Source organism: Rhincodon typus, unplaced genomic scaffold, assembly GCF_021869965.1.
Source record: "Rhincodon typus isolate 14 unplaced genomic scaffold, sRhiTyp1.1 hic_rhity00002420, whole genome shotgun sequence".
Classification (NCBI taxonomy): Eukaryota; Metazoa; Chordata; class Chondrichthyes; order Orectolobiformes; family Rhincodontidae; genus Rhincodon; species Rhincodon typus.
The window spans coordinates 1-25,000 of record NW_025968058.1 but is presented as its reverse complement, the minus strand read 5'-3'; the positions used below and the strand labels follow the sequence as shown (position 1 = coordinate 25,000).

The window sequence follows — 25,000 nt, the reverse complement described above, 5'->3', positions numbered from 1 at the left end:
TTAGGATGAATTAGGCAGCAGGATTAGTTTCTGATGAGAGTGGTGTGGTGGGGTTTTCTTGGGGTTGAGAATAGGGTAATGGAATGAATTTGGGTTGGCGGTTGTGTGCAAAGACTTTAGAACCATGGAGCAAACTGTGATTTTACCCCGCTGCCCTGCCAATGGGCATAAATAGCACTGTGTGGGCAGAAATTTAATGATAGCTAGAAGATAGCAAATGGGTGTGTGTGAGATTTAGACACATGTAGCGAATAATCTTGACAATGTAACAGCAAGGTTAGAGCCTGAAATATCTCATGTTATCATGTATAGTTATTGTATTTAGTATGGATATGCAGTAAACTGTTCTATAGCGGTCTAACCTAACAATTTTGCCTTTTCGGTCAGTCTGTCTTGAATCCAAAACTCTCGGATGTGGACATAGAACCACACAACAAAAGATGGTGGCAGCAACCAGATCCACTGCCTAGAAAATCACGGCAATAGTGAAGATCAAGAAACAAAACTGAAATTGTTTAAAGAGAGAAGACCTCAAAAAATCACTTTTCTAAAAAAATCATCGCTACAGCTTTTAGACCGGCTAGCAGCCAGAAGGGCCATAGAACTAAACGGCTGCTGTGAAGAAAAAATCTCTGAACAGAAATCTCCTGCAGAGAAACAAGTGAGGACAACTGTAAGTTAATAAAAGCCTTTTACAGCCACTAATAAGGGGACAAATTTTTAAAGGAAAAGAAAAGCTGTGTCAGCAGTAAAAGCACAAAGCAGTGAAAGCAGTGAAGGGGATCAAGCACATATGAAAAGAAGCCAAAGCAAGTTTGATACCTTGGAGGAAAAACCCAAAACTACTTGGCTGAGAAGCAGAGTTAAGATTTCTGGCAGTCATTTAGCAGCTTCAGATCATTTATTTAATGGCAAAATTTATCAATATGCAAGTTAAGAAAACTCATCAGAGACAAGATGAAAGTGCATCATTTGAAAACATTGGGAATGAAAATCATGTTTTTTGGGTTAGAAGTTTCAACACCCCAACAGCAAAGTTAGTTAAATCTTTATTATTTTAATTGTCTGCATGAGAAACTAAAGTTTTTTGTTCAGCAACTAAGAAATTTTATTCATTTTAATTGTGAAAATACAGCATTTAAGACAAAGTGCATAAATCTTATCGTGGTGGTGAATTCAGCGCAAAAATAATATTTCAGTCATGGAAAAAATTGGCACAAATGACATTACTGCAGCCATCATTGGTGCAATTAAAAATCAATTAATCTTATTGATTGAAGGCATTTTGAGAAAGTTTCCACCCAAAAATCTTTTGAAAATCCTTCTGTCATCATAGCGAAGGAATATCTTCATACTAAAGGAAAGCCAAACCTTAGATTGAAAATAGCATTTAGGATAGCAGAATCTTCCAAACACACAGATACAGGGTTCAGTGGAGAGAATGTGGCTGTTGGATTAGTTTGAATTGAGAATGGGTCCATAGGATTGGTTTCTCATGAGATCACGGCTGTAAGATTGGCTTGGGATAAAAATTAGGCGGTGGGATTAGCTGGGGTGAGAGTGGCCCAGTGGGATTAGCTGGGGTGAGAGTGGCCCAGTGGGATTAGTTTGATATGAGAGTGGTATTCATTGGGATTAATTTGGCTCTGCTCCAGTGAAGAACTAGCACAAACAAGGTTTCCTCTTCTGGAAATCTTGGTTGTTTTATCAAAGTTGTTTAGATTTGAGATAACACAATGCTTGGTTGACTATAATTGTTTCTGTCAGGCACCATGGCCTAGCTATTAACAGCTTCACAGTAACCCTTGTTCAAATGAGGCGGAAAAAACAGTCACAGAAGAGTGAGCGAGCAGCTCTGAAATGGAAAGATGCTCGTCATCAGCAGAAAGGGCGCTCCTTGGAGTCATTCACTGAAGATGTTCATGAGGCTCTACAAGGTGAGTGATTGTTACCCTAGAAAGACTAGGTCTGCCTAAGTCTAGACACTGTTCCTGTAACTAGGAGGCTATTTCATTCCATCTCTGTCTGTGAAACAGGATACAGGAAAATCTCATCTGATAAGGATTCTGTCTCACTTTTAATCATGACTGTGTATATGTTTGTGTTAATAGTGTCATAACATTATTTTCACTGATAGTACTATGATCAATGCTCCTGTTTAGATTGAACTGTAGGATGCTTGCTTCCTTACTTCCTGGTTGAAAACTCATTAGAACAGTGGAACACAATCAGTACATTAACTAGACTGAAAATGAAAATTCTCTGAACTTGCTGTTTAATATTTACCCAATGTTGGCAATTTTGAGATTCCTGTAAACATCCTTCAGCCTGAAAAGCCATCTTAACTGTTGATTGAGCTTACGTTTGTTTGTTCTGTAACCTATGGGAATGATTGATTTGCAGCTGTTGATAATGGGATTTCTGAGGATGGGTCGTGTTCCACATTCCAGTTCCCGTGTCCACTGGCCATGTGGGAACTAGGACACTGTGACACAAAACGGTGTACAGGCAGGAAGCTTGCTCGCAAAGGGTTTGTCCGCAACTTGCGTATCAGTGAGAGATTCAGTGGACTAATTCTGACTCCCATGGGAACCAGATACGTCTCCCCTACTGATAGGTAAGCAAAATGTTGAATAAAATAAAAGTTGTTAAAAATAAGAATTTGGATTGAGAAAGAGGAAAGAGTATGTTAGCTAGAAATCTGTTACAAAATTAATATTAAATTAAAATAAAATGTTTTGTATGTATATGAATAAATTCTAATTCATTCATAATTTGTAATGGCACAACACTCCCAGGGCAGGTATGAAATAGAATGAAATAGAACAAGTATTGAATTAAACTCGATCTGCAGTGTCCTAGTGAACACTCCCGCAACAGGTACAGCATGCATTAGGTAAAGAGTAAAATCCTTTTCTGCCCAAAATTAAAAGCCGTTTCTATTTGAGTCCTTCTGCTTGGGATTGTTCCTGGTGACAGGAAGCTGATGAGTAAGGAATGCAAGTAATGTTGTTTTGATGTTTTTGAATGGATGCACACTTTTCCTACAGAGAGATCGTGACACAGGGTGGTGTGGCTGTCATCGATTGCTCCTGGGCTAAACTGGGTGACACCCCATTCACAAAAATGAAGGGAAGATATCCCAGACTATTACCTTATCTCATTGCTGCTAACCCAGTGAATTATGGACGGCCCTGCAAGCTTTCCTGTGTTGAGGCATTTGCTGCCACTTTCTGTATTGTAGGTAAGTTTGGTGTGGTGTGGTGACTGAGATCAGAATGTGTTGTGCAGTCGGTAGTTCTTTATTTTGAAAGGTTCTCTCCATTTGTCACTGAATTATAATGACTGTTGATTTTATGGCATCCAGCAATACGCCTACATCCTCCTGCCTTTTGCATTTTATTAGTAAGTACAGGTAGGAAGACTAAACTGTTAGACTGTGGGGAAAAAATAACAGCTCAATCTAATCTTCTCATTTTCTGCCTTTTTTGTGCATGAAAATTTGAGGCTGGGTGGGGCCAGGACAGGGTAACAGCCCTAGGGTGGGTTTGAAGGAAATCTCAAGTGGGAGAGGTTGATCCATGTTTATCACAGTGTCTGATTCTAATAGGGTTTCCGGAGCTGGCAGAGGTTCTGTTAAAGAAATTCAAATGGGGGAAAACATTTCTGCAGCTGAATCAAGCATTGCTGGAGAAGTATCGTGCATCCAGGAGTGAAGCAGAGGTGCTACAGGTTGAACAGGAGTGGCTGGCTACAGTGAGAGAACCAGAGGAGCAGGAGGGTAAAATTTCATCTTGTACCTAACTTATCCTGAAGTATTTGTTCCTTGTCAGATGCCCTTACTTAAGAGGCCCTTCCATTTTGAACTTAGACTGAACATTGGCGGGGTATTTAAGCTTGATTCTGTTCTAGAAGATGTTGCTTGGCTTACGATGAAGATCAGAAAGCCTATGTGTAACCTGGAACCCAATGAAAATAGTTAATTTCAGGAGTATGGTCTGAATATAAAGTGAATAAACGGTTGAAGTTCTGTTTTGTCCTCTAATTACAGAAGATTTAATTTTTCAGATCCATTTGATGTTGATTCGGGAAAAGAATTCTGTAATCCCAATAGACCCAACCTTGGAAGGTAAAATCTCCGTGTTTGTACATTGTTTATTTTTACTTTAAGTTACATTTTCACCATCAAATATTGAGAAAACCAAAGCCACCTTATTCGGCTCCCACTAATAATTCTTCAACCCCAATCTCACCAATCTGCTTGGCAGCTTCATTATGTCTTTGATGTTTACAGTGACTTGAATATCCTGTTGAATATGGAACTTTTATAGAATTTGCAAAAGTAAAATACTGCGGATGCTGGAAATCTGAAATCTAAACAAAAAATACTGCAAATATTCAGCAGGTCAAGGAGCATTTGTGAAGAGAAACTGTTAACATTTCAGATTGATGGCCTTCCATCGGATTTATGTTCTCAAAAAGGGTCAGTGATTTGAAATATTAATTCTGTTCCTTTCCATAAATGCTACCTGAGTATTTCTGGCATTTATTATAGAATGATTACAATGGGGAAGGAGGCCTTTTGGCTTGTTTTTCTGGCTCTCTACAAGATCGACTCAGCTAGTCCCTCTTCTTCACTTCCCCTGCAAAACTTGCAATTGTCTTTCTCTTCAAGTATGTATTTATTATCCTTTTTAAAGCCACAGTTGAATATGCCATCACCACACTCTGAGGCAGTATGTTCTAGATCCTAATCATTTATTGGATTAAAAATAAAAGCTTTTCCTCATGTCTTCCTTTGCTATATATTGGTGTCCTCTGGTTCTCAACCCTTCCACCAATAAGAATAATTTCTCTGTGTTCACTTTCTTTAACACACATTTTGACCACCTCCTACCAATGTCCTCTAAATCTTCTCTTCACTGAGAAGACCAAGTCCAATTCCAGCTTCTCCAATGTATGCACATAACTGAATTCTCTCATCCTTGGAACAATTTCCATTTTATTTTCTGCATCCTCTCTAAAGCATTCATATCCTTCCTAAAGTCAGATGTCTGGAATTGTACACAGTAGTCCAGTTAAGGCTGAAGTTGTGCTTTACAAAGGTTCATTGTAGCTTTCTTACTTTTGAATTCTATTCTCATAATTATAAAGCCTAAGATCACCTATGCCTTTTTTAACTGCTTTCTCAACCTGCTTTGTCACCTTCAACAATATATGTGCACGTTTCCAGGTCACTAACCACAAAAAGTAGCTTTCTTGTAGATAATGGTCACCAACTACTTTGGTATCTGATAGAAAAACATCAGAGGTGGTCAAAAGCATGGTCAAAGTTGAAGGGATAGGGATGTGAAGGGTTTAGGCAGCAGATTTTAGTACAGACGGCTGAAGGTACTGAGTTGTTTGGGGACTGAAGACAGTATTTCCAGACTTGTCAATATTTAGTTGGAGGAACTGAAAGAACTGTGGATGCTGTAAATCAGCAACAAAACAGAAGTTGCTGGAAAAGCTTAGCAGGTCTGGCAGCATCTGAGGAGAAATCAGAGGAAAGGTCACTGGACCCAAAATGTTAACTCCGATTTCTCTTCACAGATGCTGCCAGACCTGCTGAGCTTTTGGAGCAACTTCTGTTTTTGTTCTTTAGTTGGAGGAAGTTACGGTCCATCCCAAGACTTTATATGGGACAAGCAATCTGACGATACTGAGACAGTGAAGGAGCTGAAACTGGTAGATTGGGTGTTGTCAGTTTACATGTGAATCCAAGTGTGAGAAGAGAGAGAGTTGGTGAAGATGGTTTGGTAAAATTCTGGTCAGGAAAACAAATGTGGGGAGTCTTACCAAGCTGAATAGTGGGAGGTGTCATTGGTGCAGGAGGTTGGCATGATCAAATGTGTCAGAGAGTTCGGAGAGGACGCTGTCACAGAACATTATTTGAGAGTTCAATTTAAGCCTGTTTCTGCTTGGTGTAGGATGGATGCTTGTTTGGAAAAACTCAAATGTGGTTGTGGGCAGATGGTTGTAGTTTGGCCACATTTAGTGTTCCCATGGCCTTAGCCTGCCTACTCACTACAATCTACAGCTTAATACACTTACCAGACTCCCAGTCCAAGCTGCTGCTCTTCTTCCCCTCACTGGCTCCACAACCAGGTACCTTCCTCCATGGGCTTAGCCCTTACCTCTGGAGAACTCTCTTTACCTTTGATTTTGCTTCCTTCTTAAATCTGACCATTTCAATCATGCACTTTGTCAACTCTGCTAATTCTTCTACTATGGGCTGTTCTCTCCAGTAGAATGCTTTATACTATAATGGGTTTAGAAACGTAAGTGTTTCATGTCCTGGGAAAAATTTAATAAACAAGATCAGTCTTGTGCTGCAGTGTTGCTAACCTCCTGTTAGTGGTGCTATGACAGCACGGCCAGCAGGTTTCCAGTGGCATTGTAACTCTTTACAAAATGAGAGTACAAAATTTGGGACTTGAGTTTTCCTAGAAGACAACTTATTCAGAGTGGAATCAAATTGAATAGCTCCATCAGTCACATACTTTTAAATACAAAACTGGTGAAGCCTGTATTTTGTAGAAGTGAGGTTCCTGTGTCTATTCTGTTAGGTAGAGGGGTTGATGGACATGGTTCATCACATTGTGCTCAAGCTGTATGGTGCTAGTGTTGTTGTGTTCAACAATCTACAGTGTTAATTACTTGACCAGAAGTCAGGTGAAGTTACAGGTACAACTATGTGCTGTTGTCTTGGTACAGCAGAAGTTATCAATGAGTTTCACTTTACCTTATAAAGCTATTTAAAGGTTGCATTGTGCCTTCTGGTTGGCAGCATAAATTAACCTTTCCTTTTTACACTAATGTACCTCAAGCCCCTTGTCCTAAGCACAAATCAATGATGTTGTTTGATATGTAGATGATCACAAATGCTTTTGAAATTGTGTAGTAATTGGAAACAATTTTCTGCAGCAAGCACAATACAACATCAGGCACATTTTGTACGTTCTAATCTTAGAACTCCAGTCCTTTAACCTTACAGTTTAACAAATTTAAAGAGATAAGGATAGACCAGGATGTGTTCAGGAACAAGTGCAAAGTTGTTTCACTTCTTTTCGTCTTTAAATTTTCAATAATGGGAAACTGGTGTCAATTATGAGTTTGTCAATTGTTTTCTCTCCTGTAAAAGCTTAGCAGCTCTGGTAGATTTTCACCACTCAAAATTGCATTTATCTCAGAGAAACATTGTTTTAGACTGACCATGAGGATGAAGAATTTAAATTTTGTACACTGTCCAATTAACGAAAGGCTTCAGTACAGAGTAGAAGTTTTACTGTTCCATTAAACACACTGAAGGTATGTACAGCACAGGTTAAATAAGATAACAGTGGGTGATATTAATCTTAAGATAGTGCCTGACCTACTGCATTTTTCCATCATTTTATGTTTTCATTGCAGAATTTGAAGCTTTCACAGTTCTTTTTATAATTTATTTCTTGTCCTGTTATCTAGAGTCGTGGAGACAAAAGATGATATTAGTGATGATGATGATGAGTCTGAGCGGGAAGATGAAGATAGTGAATCTGATGAGGAGAGTACAGCAGAAGTTCCTGGTCTAAAAGGAGACCACACAGCATGCAAAAGGAGGAATCAACAATAAAAGCCATCAGCAGTGCAAAGGTTTGAAGCTGAATGTAATGGGGAAGCAATAGTCTTCCCTGTTTATGGACCTTCTTTCTAAAAAAAATGATACATAATAAAATTATTTATAAGTAGGATCTGTATAGAATGCAATGCTTAACTCAGTAGAACAGAAGAACTTGGATATTTAGCTTTCACAAACACCGATATTCCAAAGGGAATAACATTCAGTGGAATACTTCTGAAGTATAGTCACTGTTGTAATGTGGGAAATGAGGCACATGCCAGGATTCCATAATAAGAGATAATGACCAGGTAATATTCTTTTTAATGATTATGCCATTCATGTTTTCTAATATCTTTCCCAGTCTCATCCCATTCATCTAAATTCCATGTTCCAGATATTTTACATTTGTAGTAAACGAACGTGGTCCCAACAAAGATGTTGTGGACCATCCTAGGAAATATATAAAGCAAAGAAAGTCTGATCTTTAAATAGCACATCTTGAAAAAGATCTTGCAGCACCTCGTGTACAATGAACTATTGAAAGTACAGTTGCTTATGTAGCCATTTTAGCACACATCAAGACTCCTTGAGCAATGCACTGAATGACCAGTTAAAGATAAATGTTGGCCAGGCAGTGGGAAGAGTTACTATTCTAATGATATGGTTATTGGACTGAACTGAACAGACAGGACCTTAGTTTTAAGTCTCATTGGGAAAACAAAACGAGAGAATGTCTCACTTTGTGTTATTCTTTTAAATGTTTTCAAAACTATAAATTACAAAAAAATTGACACCAAGACAAAATTATTACAATTTTGCAACATTTCTCTGTACTACTTACAAGAACAAAGACAGGGGTCATAAAACTTCATTTAAAAAAAAACATTCAAAAAGCAGGATTGCTTCTTGTAACAAATAGAAGTATGAAGAAATTGCGGGACAAGAGTGACCACTGCAGCACAAGATCCATATCACAACGATGGTGAGGTGAGTTGGCACAAGATCTGTGTCACCACAGTGAGAGGTCCAGCACAGCATGTGAATTACGGTGCGCAGCTTCAGCACTGGATCAGTATCACCACGACAACGAGGTTACAGCACTGAATCAATATCACCACAATGATGAGGAGCTCCACATTAGCTCCAGAATTGCACAAGTTTGAGGAGCTACATTACAACTTCAGTATTTCAATATTGGTGACAGTGAGAAGCCACAGTACCAGATCAATAATGTTCCAATGCTGAGGAGCTCCTGCATAGCTTTACTATTATCACAACAAAGCACCACTCCAACACTTGATGTTCTGAAATTCTGAATGTTAATGTATATTCACATATTGCAATCGCTTTTTCCAAATTGGCTTGAATTTAATCCGGAGACACTTCTAGCTCCTTCATCTTCTTAACAAAGTCCTGTGCTTCTCTGTCAGCAGTCCGGCCCTCCAGCATCTTCATGATTGGTTTCATTACTGCAAAAATAAACATCTTTAAAAGACAGCACTGTGTATCCTTGGATTTTGTGTATTACAAGAGGTAGTAACTGCATTATAAGGACAGAAATATTACAAACGTGATTCCATGATACCTCTGATCTTGTTAAATTTGGAGAACAAAAACCAGACAGGATGTTATCTGGTAAATCCTGCTGGAGGGACAGGCATTAATGAGGACAGAATCTGATTCAGGTTTGACCCTCCCCCCAATTGTCAAATCATCTGATGATACTGTCTGTATAATAAAAGCCATTGGAGGATGGTGATGATGTTTGATTGGATGGGGTGTGGTGTTGAGTAAGTGATGAGATGAATCATAGCCTGACAAGCTGCCACCTACAGGGGAGAAGTTCAGATTTTATTTAAAGAGCTGAAATTGGCATTTGGGCCAGATACAAATCATTACTATGTTTTACTGACAAAACCATTAATTATCTATTAGTCAATCTTATGTAGAACTGCACACAGCCCATGAAGCCTATGCGTAGTCTTTGGGTGATGTGGGTTAGCAGTCAGGGATTTTTGGACCAGTACATACAGACATCCAATCTTCGTGTTCAAATCAGGCTGGGAATTCTCTTGGGAGTGCCTTCCCCCCCCCCCCCCCCCTCAGTTTCACCAGGGTAAGCTTAATATAAAGAGGGTTACTGGCAAAGGTATAATGATGCAGCGGGACAAACTGCTGAAAATGAACCCTGTTCAATGCTTATGAACAAGTCCTCTATCAACATTTTCAATGAAACTCTGTCAGTATCTTGTAAACTATATGTTTTAAACTACATCATCACCGCCACTGGTAGGTGGGTGAACCTACAGTCTGACATAAGTGGTGTCAAATTTAAAGATGGGCAATTTTTTTTGTGTGAAAGAAGACATCAACTTGAATTTCATGCAGTTGTAATTTTAGAGCTATTACTATATATAGATAGTGAAGTTTTATTTTTACCGTGGGGTTCAGGATGCGTCAGTTTCAGAAATACTGGGGAAACATTTTTTATTCCTCCAGCAATGGCAGATTTATTGAACCCAGGAACTTCTTGCAGCTGCAACACAGCCTCTCCTGCAAAGTCGTTGGTGGAGAGCCAGTCGTGGTCCATGACTGTGAAGTGAATGCAGGCGGTGCTGTTACTGCACTGCTCTCGTGTTACAGTGCTGAAAGAGATAAAGCAGATTGCAATACAACGTATATATTGTTAATGAAAGAGAATACAATACATAGAGACTCAGACAAACGTGAGTGATCAGTAAACTACTGAAGACCAGGAGGGTTATAAGAGATTGTTTAAGTGACAGCGCCTGGAACAGGTGTGAGATCAACCAACTCGATTACAAACTCTGTCCCTGTCCAGTGGTTACTCCATTATCTATACTATCATGGTCTGATGTATCTGCAACAGATCAGTTGGTGAGGCTAAGATTTTTCCCTCTAATTGTGTCTCTGACCATCTGCTGCAGGTTCTGCATGGCAGATGTGTCCTCTAGGACTGATTTGTCAGCTGAGAAAAAATAAGATAAGACCATAAGTCAATAAGAAACAGGAACAAGGGTAAGCCATTCAGCCCCTTGAGCCTCTTCCACTGATCATTAGGATCATGGCTGATCTGACATTCCTCGTATCCACTTTACCACATTTTCCCCTTAACCTTTGATTGTCCTATTGCTCAAGAATCTATCTCAGTCTTAAATATGCACAAAATATTCCAAAGGGAATTTAGAAACCGCTGTGTGCTCTATTTTACACAGACAAGGCTCACTCCTGCTACACCTGACTGCATCTTTTAACCTGAGGGTTTCTCAGTCACTGCATGGACTGTTTAGCGTCGTCAGCAAGGCAACAGAAGGTGGGGTCTGCCTCCTAATCAACACCTCCTGCTGCTCAGACATGGTGATCCTGGTGAGTTACTGTTCCCTGGACCTGGAATATCTTACAGTAAGGTGCCATTCCTACTACGTATTGCACAAGTTTACCTCTGCTTCCTGTGAGCAGTCTACATCCCACCTCGTGGAAGTGAAGAGTGCACTTGATGTAGTGTACAATGCTACAGTCTTGAGATGGAATACCCCAAGGCCTTGTTCATCATAGCTGGTGGCTTCAACCAGGCCAACCTCAAGAATATGCTACCAAAATAATATCAACATATCTTATGTCCCACCAGAGGTCTGAACATCCTTGACCATTGCTATACAACCATCAAAGATGCTTAACAATCCACCCCTGTCTGCATTTGGAAAATCAGATCACAACACTGTGCTCCTCCTCCCGAATTACAAGCAGAAATTGAAGCATGAAGACCCAGTACAGAAGGTAGTGCAGTGTTGGTCTGAGGCAACGGGAGGGCTTCTACGGGCAACTGGGCCAAGAACTCAGTGGCTGACCTAAACGAGTAAGCCACTACCATTACAGACTTCATTAGTAAGTGTGTGGAAGACTAAGTGCTGAAGAAGTTTATCCAAATGTTCCCCAACCGAAAGCCATGGACGAACCAGGAGATCCACTCCCTACTAAAGTCCAGGTCTGAGGTGTTCAAGTCGGGCAACCCTGACCTATACAAGAAATCCAGGTACGACCTTCGTAAGGCCAGAAATTACAAGAGGCAGTACCAAACTAAGCTTGAGACCCAGATCAACCACACAGACACCCATCATTTGTAACAAGGCTTACATGATATAATAGTCTACAAAACAAAGTCAAACAGGATCATGGGCAACAGTATCCAGATGAGCTCAATGCATTCTACACTTACTTTGAACAGAAGGTCAGTGAAGTGATATCACTTGTCCCATCAACTTCAGTTGCACCTGTACCCACGGTCACAGATAGGCCTACATGAGAGTGAACCCACAGAAAGTGACTGGCCTGGATGGAGTCTCTGGCTGTGCAGTCAGCTCCTGTGGGACCAGCTGGCAGGAGTATTTGCAGACATGCTTAACCTCACCTTACTACGATCTGAAGTCCCCACCTACTTCACGAAGACCATCATCCCGATGCCAAAGAAAAATCATTCAGCATGCCTTATTGACTACCACCCGGTGGCTCTGACGTCCATAATTTTAAAGTGCTTTGAGTGGTTAGTCATGGCTCACATCAGCCTACCAAATTGCCTTGATCCTTTGCAATTCTCCTACCGGTGCAACAGATCCATGGTAGACGTCATCCCCCTGGCCTTTCATTCATCCCTGGAACATCTGAATAATATGTCAGGTTCCTACTTATTGACTACAGCTCTGCCTTCAACACCATAATTCCAAACAAACTCATCTCTAAACTCTTGGCTCTAACACGCAAGCCTTCCATCCACCGACTCCATCTATACTTCCCGCTGTCTCGGTAAAGAAACTAACATAATCAAAGACCCTTCCCACCCTGGTTACTCCTCTGTTGGGCAGAAGATAAAAGTTTGAACAGATTCAACAACAGCTTCTTCCCCACTGTTATCAGACTTTTGAATGGACCTCTCAAATGTTACTTCTGATCTCTCTGTCTGCATCTTCTCTGCAGCTGTAACACTGTAGCTCTCTGTTCTGCTACCCTGATGCACGTTGGATGGTATAATCCGCCTGTTCAAGCATGCAAAATAACACTTTTCAGGACAAGCTGGAAGAACAGCACCTCATTTTCCGCTTGGGGACCGAGTCTGGAAGATTGCAATATCGAGTTCAATAAGTTTAGGGTTTAAGCTCTCCCATGTCCTTACCCCAGACAATTTTCCATGCTGACTCTGCTTGCTTAGATTATGATTTTTAAAATGTTCTGCTATTACTTCCTTAGTAATTGATTCTGAAAATTTTCCAACAATTGATGTTAGGCTAATCTGTTCTATTACCCTGATGTATTTATCCAAGGTGTAATTTGTCTGGATAGCACACAAAACAATACTTTTCACTGTATCTCGGTACATGTGAATAATAAATCAAATCAAATCAACCTTTGTGAATAGGGGTGTCACATTGGCAATTTTCCAATCTTCCAATCCAAAGGTTTTGTAAAATTACAACCAATGCATCCACTATCTCTGTAGATGCTTCTTTCAGTGCCTTCAGATGCAAGCCATCAGGGCCAGGGGACTTAACAGCCTTTAGCCCCATTATCTAATACTACTTCTTTAGTTAATGCCTCCCCCATATTCCTTAGTATTAATGGGATATTTGAAGTATCTTCCACCATGAAGACTGATGCAAAATATCTGTTTAACTCCTCTGCCAGTTCCTTTTTCCCTATAACTCACCAGATTCTTTTTCTAAGGGACCAATGTTCACTTTGACCTCTCTCTTGGAAATCAGGAGGTTTCTTCGCTCATGTTTGACACAATACCATGCAATCAATCGTCAATGTTGAAGACTCCTTCCTAACTGTATTCCAACTTGCCACCAACTTTAAGAGTTTGTCCTGTTGGTGAAACTAGACATATCCTGAGATGCTAATGGAAATGTCTGGAACATTGGCTGTTAACTGTGATTTATAGTGTCATAGAGGCCACAGTAAAAGGCCCTTCGGCCCATCGCACCTGCACCAGTCAAAAACAACCATCTAATTATTCTAATCCCATCTTTCAGCACTTGGCCCATACCCTTCAATGCCTTGATAACACAAATGCACACCTAAATACTTACTAAATGTTGAGAGTTTTCGCCTATTCCTCACAACCCCTTTCAACCTTCAGCCCTTACCTTAAATCTGTACCCCATGGTCATTGATCTCTCCATTATTGGGGAAATGTTTCTTCCTGGCTACCTTAACCATAATTCATAACTTTATACATCTTAGTCATGTCCCCTCTCAATCTTCTCTGCTGTAAAGAAAAACCCAATTGTTTTTATAACTAAAACTCTCCAGCCCAGGAAACATCCTGGTAAATCTCCTCCGCACCCTGTCCAGTGCAATCACATCCTCTTATAATGCGCACACAAAACTCTAGGTGTGGCCTACCCAATGTTTTATATACTTTCAGCATAACATCCCTGCTCTTAAATACCATGTCTCTACTAATAAAATTAAGTATACCTTATGCTTTCTTAACCACCGTCCTGTACTGATAGCTTAAGAGACTGGTGTACATGATTTGGTGAGTATGATTGTGTCAGGCTGCTTCTTTGCTAGACTGTGGCCAGATGTCACAGATCATAGAATCCCTACAGTGTGGAAACAGGCCCTTTGGCCCAACAAGTCCACACAGACCCTCAGAGCATCCCACCCAGAACCCATCCCCCTAACCTACACATCCCTGAACACTACAGGCAATTTAGCATGGCCAGTCCACCTAGCCTGCACATCTTTAGACTGTGGGAGGAAACTGGAGCACCCAGAGGAAACCCACACAGATATGGGGAGAATGTGCAAACTCCACACAGACAGTCGCCTGAGGGTAGAATCGAACCCAGGTCTCTGATTCTGTGAGGCAGCAGTGCTAACCACTGAGCCACCGTGCTGCCCTAAATGAGGAGAACTTGGTTGATTGATTCAGCACAGAATGCATTTGTGATTTCCAGGTGGTCCATCTGCTTTTTTAAAAAAAAAACTTTTCTGTAGTAGCTTGGTACAACAGAGTGGCTTGCTGGGCCATTTCGGAGGACATTTAAGAATTGACCTCATTGCTGTGGATCTGAAGCCATGTGTAGGCCAGACTAGGTAAGGATATCAGATTTCTCTCCCTAAAAGACATTAATGAACCAGATGGATTTTTAATGATGATCCAGTAGTTTCATGGTCAATATTGCTGACACTGGCTTTCTGTTCCAGAATTTATTAATTTTAAATTCCTTTGTGATGGGATTGAACTTAAATGCAGTAGTTTGGACTTGTGGATTACTAGTGCAGTCACATTACACTGTACCACATCTGCCAAATTGTGAAATATCCCCAAGATACTTCAGTAATAAAGAATGAAGAATAAAGTATAAAGAATATCAGGAAGGAACTAAATCTGGGAATGTTTGATAGGCAATAAATTCAGCACTTCAGGTAATGAAATAAAAGTACTGACAAGTTGAACAGTTCATCGTAGATCGGATGTAGTGTTTTATTCTTGACTTGTGTTTGCTGGCTCTTTGCCCCTGGGAAGAAGTGGAGAGGAGCAAGTTTGATAATGACGAAAGGATCACTGAGACCTGTTAACACAGAATAAAAAAAATTGTTGGGCTTCTAACATCATTCACTTAAGCCTAACCAAGAACAGACTGCAGATAACTAGGGGAATTGCAGAATTTAATATTGTAGTTTGCCATATGTGTGAATAGTTCTCTAGTATACATTTGAGATGTGCAATTTGTGATCATATTTGATGGCTTGAACTTGGTCATACAACTCAATAGGAGCATTCCTAAAACAAGCACGACCCTTGTGTGAATATTTAAGTCAGGGTCCAATGCACTGTGGCTGAATCTGTGGTTCTTAGACCCAGCAAGGCACTCCAAAAGATCAATTTTTGCACAGCAAAGTCTCATAAATAGTACTAAGCGACTACATAATTCTAATTCTTTTCTACTCCCTTTCCCATTTCTTTGATTGAACCAATGTATACATCCACCTCTTACTTTTCATGTTTAAAGAAGCATTATGTGCAATGCATTAACATGTCTATTTCTGCATTGATGCTGACTTTTTTACTGATTTGGATATGGCACGCAATAAATGAAACACAGGTGCTGATAAATATTGCAGTCTCACCATTTGCATCCAAGGCAATCAGGTTTGTAGCATGCAAGACCTCAACAGACAGCTTGGATTCAGCAGCCTCATAGTGACATTTGATGCACAGCATCCCATACAGGCTAGGGTCAGTGGACTTCTGAGAAGGAAAGTACAGTTACCTTGAATAAAGTGAATTTATTATTTCCCTCATCTTCTTCCCAAGTTCTAAGTTCATGCCACGTATCTGTCACCTTGGCTCATTAAATCTAAACTCCAAATTTTACAGCCCATCTTGCTCTGGCACACTAGACAGAAAAAATAAATCACCTTCAACTCACAGTTAGACATGCTCAGAGAGGCCCAGGATGATTGTTGTAAGAAGTAGGAAAATTATGTAATGTGCAGAGCATGGAACACAACTGGCAATGGGACTAAGGTCTCATATTTGAATAATTGGAGGGAACTTGCTCAATATCTAACCTGTGCTATATCTGTCTCAACAGTATTTGATAGAATAGTGTGGAGGGAACTTTATATCTAACCTGTGGTGTACCTACTCTGGAAGTGTTTACTGAAATTATTTTCCCGAAATGAGGCTATCTGTTTCCCAGAACTAATAATGATTAACATAACATGCACCAGAAACAAACAAGTGAACATTGTTTTTTGGAATTGGTTGGAATGGACACAGTACCTGTTGGCGGATTTTGGCCTGGTAACAGTATTCAACCAGCTCCTGCGTTGAGCATCTATTTAGACGCAGCTCTTCCTTCAGACCCTGTGAAATCAGTCATCAAAAAGATAGGGTTTACACTGTCTGCTACACAGAATCCCAAAGTACTGCAGTGCTTTGATAAGAAAATCCATAAATGTCCAACTTTGTATACTAATATATAGCAAACGGGAGCAGAAGTTTAATGAGAAGCACAAAGCATTGACTAAGAAACCACTGAAGTTAGTTTGAGATGTACTAAGCAGTGAGAGTTGGGGAAGAAATTCAAATGGGTCAGACACCAAGAAAATTCTGCAACCCGTTGTGTAGGAAGCGGGGGAGAGGGACAAAGGAAGAGGGAGGAATGGAGAGTGGGAAAACAGTACAGGAGGCCAGAGGGAGGAACAGAATGATACTTTCTTAACCCTTATGCAATTCCACCTGGTAACATAACAAGAAATATCAGTGCAGAAGAGAGTGTTTGGCCCAATGTTACTGGTTCTTCTTTCACATCAGGGGTCCATACTCTGGTCCTGTTTCTCAGTCTTTTTTCCTAACACTTTCATATTTTTCCTCTGGTGAGTGATTCTCTGATTACCTCTGTGACTGACTCAGCTTCCAGCATATTGGAGAAAAGGCTCCCCTTTTCCAGTCACCCTTACTGTCAAACAATTACACTTCCAGCTCAAATCTTGAGGTTTCTCCTGTTAATGACTCACTGAAAAGAATCTTTTGCTGTTCACCTTTGAAGATTCATTTGATGTCCCCATAACTTTCTAAACTTTGGTTAAGTACTTTCTAGAAGATCCCAGGAATCAGTTTAGTAGTGAGTGTGCAATCAGTTCTTTTTACCTTATACTTGTCATTCTGCAAGCTATCAAGTGGCAATCCCTGTCCCTCTGCGTGGAAAAACACCACAAGAGCCTAAAGAGAAACAGAATTCAAAATTCCAGAAATGCAAAGCGTCTAAACATCACATTAACCAGTTTACACAACAGTTGAAGACTACTACTGAAGATGTGATCAAATTATTTACAAGAACCTAACACCTTTGATTCCTTGGAAACTTTAATGAACTAATTCAGTAAACATAAGAAGTTAAGAACAAAGTTTGATAATGCATATTTTAAATGCTTTGCTGGAGGGTCTGCGTTCTTGACTGTTTTCTGAGCCACTCTCTTGACTTAATTGGTGACATTCCTGCCCCAATTAAGCCTATAGTCTATGCTAATCCTTCAAGTACTGAGAAAATGTTGCTCTCAGAGATGTCCAGGATGTTAAAGCAAGTTCAAATTGGTGTAAAGGCCCAAAAGGACTATTGTAAGGAAAACCAGAGTTCTGATGTACTGATCAACATTCCACCCTCTTCAAACATTACAGATTGTGGTTACTCAACATAAATCTTGTTGAACAAGAGGGAAGTCCTTTGAGACATCCAGGATAAATGACAACCTATCATGTTTCTGCATGATATAAAAAGGGAGAGACTGGGAATAGGAGGGTGGGAATCTTAGGGTGGCTTTGTATCAATAGGAGTTCTTTTATGTCTAAACATGCAAAGTTTTGCTTCACTTTTTGTAGTTCTTGGGAATTTGGGTACAATAGAACACAAGTCACATGTAATCAAATTGAAAGCATCATCAGCAATGATGAGTAACTAGCTAAACAATGATTTAACTAGCACAACCAACATTCTTTGGATTAAACCAACAGTCAGTGATGGAATTTGTGTGAGAGAGAAGGTTTTTAGATAAAGCAGCAACATGTTAAGTGAGGATGAAGATGTGGGATTAAATGCTGCATGACGAGATTGGGAGGCTCCTCACAGGGAGACATGACACGGGTCTGGAAGACGCTACACGAGGAGAGAGAGAGATTACTGATGGGGAGACCACCAATTATATTTAAATTGTTCCCTCTCCATTGTTGAATGTTAAGTCTCCACAAATGGAGTCAGAGATAGGATGTGCTAGAAACAGGGAATGCTGGAGAAACTCAGCGGGTCTGGAAGCATCTCTAGAAAGAGAAACTGAGTTAATGTTTCAGATTTGAAGAAGAGTCATACCAGACTCAAAACATTAACTCTGTTTCTCTCTCCACAGATCCTGCCAGACCTGCTGAGTTTCTCCAGCATTCTCTGTTTTTTCAGATCTCCAGCATCTACAGTGTTTTACTTTTATTATAGGATGTGATAGAATGAATAAACTCAGGCAATGCATTGGAATTATAAGCACAAAGTGCGTAGTGTTATAATGTGGTGACTGGTAACCATGCCCTTTGCCCCTTTGTTCTAACCTCCAGTGTGAAGTGAAATCGCTCGTAGAATTCAGCGGACATTCCAGTATTTATAGCCAATGCCTCAATGATCAAATCCAACAAGAGTGTCCACAAAGCGCTCAATATCCTTGAGAAAGACAGAAGAGTTATTGGAAGTGAAGTCAGGGGAGAATGTGAACACTGAGCTGCAGGAGTAAAGTGACACATAACACAATTTTAATTCTGAAATTATCAAAATGAATTCTGTTCCCTTGAAGCTGCTTGTAATGCTTGTACTTCATGCAACAGTGACAAACCAGATTCAGCATGAGTATTAAGCTTCTCCACAGACTCGATGAGGAACTTTACACAAAGGCATAGCTTATGTTAAATACAAGATAAATCCTCCTCTATTCTGTCCAATAAAAACATGTACACTATGGATGCAAAGGAAAGCTATCTGTATACTGTTCTATCCAACACTTCTGGGGAGGTACAACTTGAGTTAGACATGGAGTAAATTTCCCTCTAAGCTGACTCATCAAATATTCACTGGGAAGGTACAACAGCATGTATTTATACAGTATCTTGAATGTAATTTACATCCAGAGATACTTCACAGAAGTGTTGAAAGGCAAAATCTGACAGAATGTATAAGATGATATTAAGGTAGATGGCCAAAGAATACAATGAAAGAGTTCTAATTAAAGACCACAACCTGATGTTTCTCTCTACAGATGCTGCTAGAAAATACTGAGAATTTACAGAATTTTCTGTTTGTATTAGGACTAAACAAAGTTCTGAATGACCTAAGATGGATAGAATTGGGGAGGCTTTTTGGGAATGCACTGGAATAGTCAAGTCTAGGGTTAACAAAGGGTGAGAATTCAGCAGCAGATGAGCTGAGACAGGGGTATGGTCCATTGATGATGCAGAGCTGGAAACTGGCAGAACTAGTGATGACTTATATATTTCTCGAAGCTTATCTCAGGGGTTAAACATGACACAAAGGCTCAGACTATTATCACAATTGAGAGTTTCTCACTTCCTGCAAATATTTCCGACAAGCACAAGTTCCATCTCCAAATGCACCATTTCTACTTTTCATGGAGGTGGTTTGGGGCACAACCCAAGTTACCACAGTCACAGTTCACTGAGACAGCTGGCCATTTAAATGATCAGTATTGTCCATTCAAATCCCATGTTGGTATCCTTGCTGTCTGGAATACGACTATGCAGAACAAACCAGATAAAAGCAAGTCTGTTTCAATAAATTTATTCTGGATATTCAGTTTATACCTTTTGAGAACTGAGGTACTCCTGTAGATATGATCCCAGGATGGAAAGATAGTTTCAGGTGTCCTTTGGGGTGGTCAGGTACCCTTGGAGTAGTGGGAGCTTGGGGGTTGGTCACCCTTTGGGATTGCTAATAATAGATGAGTCTGCCTGAAAGGTGCATAAACCCTTTTTAATTGTCAAACCAGTAAACATATTTCAAGCCATCAAAGATCTCTCTAATTAGTAAGGATGTGTAAAACTGTCAAAGAATGGTCAAGAGAACTATATATAAGCCTGAAGATTTCCATTACTGGATTTGTGTTGCATTACTGATTTTACCAGGATTAATTATTACAGTGGGGTGTCTTCAATTTCAAGTGGTTGTGAAGATGTGAGCCTGTGAATACCACAGCTTCTTGCAATCGAATGAAATATTTGCTTTTACAAGGCATTATTGAGGTGAAGAAATGTAAATGTAGATGTGTTTTTATGAATGTGAGTGTTTTTCTCAGTAAAGTAGAGACTGTTATACACACTTAGAAATTTAGTATTTATTCTCTGTGCATGGGTTTTGAAGTACGCCCATGATGGATTCCAGACAAGTTGGTATGGTTGATGAAAGAGCAAAAAGGTGGTGGTTGGAGCACATGGGCACTAAGTTGGCATAAGGGGCCAAAATGGTGAGTACAGGGGTGCAGATTAATATTAGGGCTATATAGAGTCAGGGTGGTAAGTACAGGGGCATAGAGAGTATGGAAGTCAATTTGGAGGGTGTAGAATGGCAGAGGGTAGTTTGGAGGTCTGAGATACTGGGGAATGTGTAGAGGGCATAGTAGGTCATGGAGTTTATAAGCTGGCATGGGATGGTAATGGATAGATGTGAAGAAGAGAGGGGATGTGAGGATGAGAGCAGGAGGGATGTTGTGGTTTCATTTGTTTTACTGTTTAAAATGAAATAGATAGACAATGCAGGGAGGCACAGTCACAACCAGCAGCTTCTGCTCTTGTTTCAGGGTCACGCTGCTTACCTCCCAGGGAACCCTGCTACCAAACATCCCATTTCTGTGTTTCCTACCCAGGATCAAAAATAGGGTCCCATGTTTGCAAATAGTCTAGCTCAGCCTCGACAGTGGTCAGAGTGGGGGAAGGAGTAGGAATAGAGTTTGAAGCAGATATCAAAATACAACAGCTTTGGTCTTCCCAGTATTTATTTTGAGGAATCTCTGTTCATCCAATACCAATGTCAGACAACAGGTGTGATAAGTTAAGCGAGAGTCAAGTGAGGTGCTTGTAAGAAAGAACTGGGTGTTATTAACATGAAAATCAAATCCAACACATTTCTGATGATGTCACCAGGGGGATACATGTAGGTGAGAAATAGAACATGGCAATGGATTGACTTTTGAGCCACACCAAAAAAACAGCGCAAGAACAGAAAGAGAAACCATTACAAGCTACAATTAGGTGGATAAGAATGGAACCATGTGAAAGCAGTGCTACTTAGTTGGATGACCATAAGGGGAACTGATGTTGTCAGCTGTGTCAAAGCCTGTAGAAAGATTGATGACAATGAGGGTGGCTAATTTACCTTTGTTACTGATGCATGAGATGTTATTGTGACTTTCATAAGAGCAATTCTGGTAAATGTTGGTAGGGACATAAACCCAACTGGAGGGATTTGAGCATGGAGTTCTTAAGAAAAATAGATATGGAAGTTGGACCTGAGATGGTAGCATGTTAGTGAGTTCAGGGTTTCATTTTGTTTTGGAGAGAGTTGATGATATTTGTACAGCAAAGTTTAGGTATAGGGTAAGGTTACCTCTATCCAATTAAATACTGTCAAGGCAGATATGACATGGATTAGATACGTTGTAAAGCCATCTCTAAATTAGTAATTCAGATACTTCTAGAGAGATAAAGTGTAAGTTACTTTACAGATTAAAGCTAACTCTACACTGTTGCATCAAGTTCTTCCAGAGCCAGTGCGGCGCTGGTTACATACGGCTAAAACTCAAGCCTATATAGTAGGGATTCTTTGTAGCACAGGTCCTACAAGAGACAGAACTTAAGGCCAAGTGAGATGTTGGTCCTGTTGAATTATACAATGCAACTTTCAACCACATCAGGACTACGTAAGGCTTATCTATAATCTTAGTTGCATATGAAGCTGGTGACCTCTTTTGCACTTTATCCATCTTTCTGTCACTAGATTGAATTTCAGCGATCTTTGACTTGTCCAAACTTACTTTCTGAGATTCTCCATCACCAGCCATTCGCTCAGGATTATTAGATTGTCATCTAAGAACTTCATAAGAGGACAGACAGCCTGCAATACAGAAACAGTTGTTATTGAACACATGTGATTTACACTGTCAAAAAAAAACCCTTCTAAAAATATTTCACAGGATGTTCCCAATCTGTGTCATTCGTCCCTGGAGGTTTTGTCTGATCCTGGGACATTGTACCATGAACAACAAATGGTATCATATGTCTCGATTAAACTGATCACGTACGTTTTATGTGTAGCTGTAACCATGTGCAACACTGAGCTATTCAAGAGTGAGAGTATCACCGTGATATTCTCATCCAATAGTGACAAACAAACTGGCAAAATCCATTAGAATCCTGTTCCATTCTCCCCTCTGGACCCAGGGAAATGGATATTCCTCCCCTTCTTAAAAGATCACTACTGGTTATAGATCAAACCCACGCCTATCCTAGTTAGTCATCCCTAGCCTTGCACTGTTGAAATTCACTGAGATCCTTCTCAGTACCAAGTGCTGGAGAGAGTGTCTGTCTGTTGTGATGATTCCCAAATCCTGTGTATAACTTTCTCCAAGGCACCTACCTCATCAGGCTGGATGGAGTCTGGTGACAGACTGATGTGCTGAATGTATTTTCGCAAGTCAGTTACCATCTGTAAAAAGCCAAACCCAGGAAACAACTTAGTACTAGACTGGAGGCTTGGAATTACATGCATTTGCCATCAATGTGCTTCCTGCCCTCCTGAAAATCATTCAGATCATTGGATTGTGTAGATGCAGGCCCAATCTTGGAACAAGCTGAATCCCACCAAAGCAAACCGATCTCCATCAGAGAAAATAGATAACCCCATCCCCGCGATCAATACCAGTCTCACCCAGAGTCATGCCATCCAAATGGAACTCATTACTGTGCGCAAAACACTCAGTACATGCTGTAATTACCTTCTCCACGAGTTGGTTGATCATATAATTAGACTGCCGCTGCATGCCTGCGTCAATGCTTTGTATTTGGGTGCCCAGTGCTCTCTGCACTTGCTGCTTCCCTTCCAGCCCACAGAGCCGCTCCATGGAAGCCTCCAATCCCTGCCAGTCTAATTCCTTCGGCAGCTTCCAGGTGTACGTGTGTACATGCTGAATGTTATTCAGCGCAATGCACAGCTAAGGGCATAGATAGAAAGCCACCATGACAGGGTGGAAAAACAAACAGCAAAGATGATAGAAAACATTATGTAACAGAATTGATGAAATGAGCACAAGTCTTGTCACAAGCATGACCTTGGAGTATCAGAAGTTATGCCATTCATGTCAATTTTCCAAGGAATGTGAAGAACCTTCGAGACAACTGGCAAGAACTAGATCTGCAGTGATTTTTTCCCTTACTTTGAAGTTGATGGAATGGAATTGCTCATTTTTAGTCTAACCTCATGGCTGACAGCAGCAAATCTGTTCAGTCTGATTTTCAATGTACCACTGGGAAGAACTGCAGTGTTCTGTACAATAATTCACTGTCCCACGACTTAATCTGGCAGCCAAACAGATATTTATCCAAATACTTAAAGGATATTTTCAAACACCACTTGAAAAATGGAGTAAAGAAGCATTCTTTGTTCAATGTACTTTCAGGTTTAATCCCAGTTACATTTTCCAGGTCTCAGGAAGCCCAGCAACTGAAGGGAGCTGAGGGCAGCCTTAGGATGAAGATTAGTGCCTTTAGCAGTACTGTTTGCAGATTAAAAATGCTTACTCCTGGCTCCTCGTTGTACATAGATCCCTGGGTTTTAAATTCAGACCACCCTTGTGCTGGAATTGGACTTGCACTGGATCAGAACCCCTAGTTAGGTCTGAGATTGAACCACTCCCAGGAGCAGAGCCCCTCCCTCTATGGGATTATGGATCAGCTGTTCGGACCAGCCTGCCCTGGAATCCTGTCAATCTGACCATAAGTTAAGTTTATAAATCAGACTACCTCTTGGGCATGGAACCAGGCCATGACAAAAGATGCACACTTTGGAGTTGGTTCATTAGGATTTTCAATGAGACTAAATGGAATGATACTTAGCACATTGGCATTCTATATAAGTGAATGGGAAGATATTTAGTTTATTGGAATACTTGATATTAAGACTGAATGGGAGGAGATTTAGTGCACTGGGCTTCTGTACAATAGGAGTGAATGGTAAGAAGTTTGACTCAGTGGGAACCTATCTGGATTCTGTGACCACAATTGGCTATAATATGTACTGTTCACGAGGATTCCTCAGAACTCACCTGTTGTGTAATTTTCTTCTGATCATCTGCTTTCTGTCTCACCTTTTCTGAGTACATCACAGCTGCATTACAAATATCCTAGAAGAAACCGTTGAAATATCTATTGATCCTGGGAATAAAAGTTGCAGGACATTTAAACTGGATACTGCAACTACTCTTACATTGCTGACGACACACATATTCATCACACAACCTGAATTGTTCATAAATTAAATATCAACACAATTTGGCTCAATACAACGTATCTAAGACTGAAAATATCCTGGTCACTTTGTGCTGGACGAAAAAGCAAATCGAAATGAAAGGAGAAAGGTTCCATGCAGGTTGTCCTCTAGCCAGCTATCCAGGGGTGAGAGGCATTAAAGAGCCATGAAATGGAAATGGACAATGAAGATTATCTAAGATTGGAAAGAGATCTTGACCAATTGGGTCAATGGGCTGAGGAGTGGCAGATGGAAT

At 40.3% G+C, this 25,000-nt stretch overlaps 2 protein-coding genes across 3 annotated transcripts; one reads left to right on the top strand and one right to left on the bottom strand.

The window, feature by feature from the left end:
* The first annotated feature begins 363 nt into the window (after positions 1-363).
* Positions 364-7,769, top strand: tsr3 (TSR3 ribosome maturation factor). Of its 2 annotated transcripts, none has more exons than XM_020518608.2 (7): positions 364-661; positions 1,768-1,937; positions 2,404-2,617; positions 3,051-3,244; positions 3,611-3,781; positions 4,069-4,129; positions 7,507-7,769. In XM_020518608.2, exons 2-7 carry the CDS (start codon positions 1,814-1,816, stop codon positions 7,652-7,654), a joined length of 912 nt encoding a protein of 303 aa, XP_020374197.1. In that variant the 5' UTR covers positions 364-661; positions 1,768-1,813; the 3' UTR covers positions 7,655-7,769. The 2 variants fall into 2 exon arrangements, with proteins under 2 accessions (XP_020374197.1, XP_020374196.1); XM_020518607.2 differs by having other exon boundaries at positions 364-673.
* A 608-nt stretch (positions 7,770-8,377) lies between these two features.
* LOC109918675 (BAI1-associated protein 3-like) lies at positions 8,378-24,650 on the bottom strand. The gene is made up of 11 exons (XM_048593165.1): positions 24,542-24,650; positions 23,216-23,431; positions 22,858-22,926; positions 22,256-22,335; positions 18,771-18,879; positions 17,328-17,399; positions 16,458-16,541; positions 15,800-15,920; positions 15,117-15,240; positions 10,082-10,287; positions 8,378-9,111 (listed from the first exon to the last, which is right to left on the bottom strand). Exons 1-11 carry the CDS (start codon positions 24,596-24,598, stop codon positions 9,011-9,013), a joined length of 1,239 nt encoding a protein of 412 aa, XP_048449122.1. The 5' UTR covers positions 24,599-24,650; the 3' UTR covers positions 8,378-9,010.
* Positions 24,651-25,000: the final 350 nt, after the last annotated feature.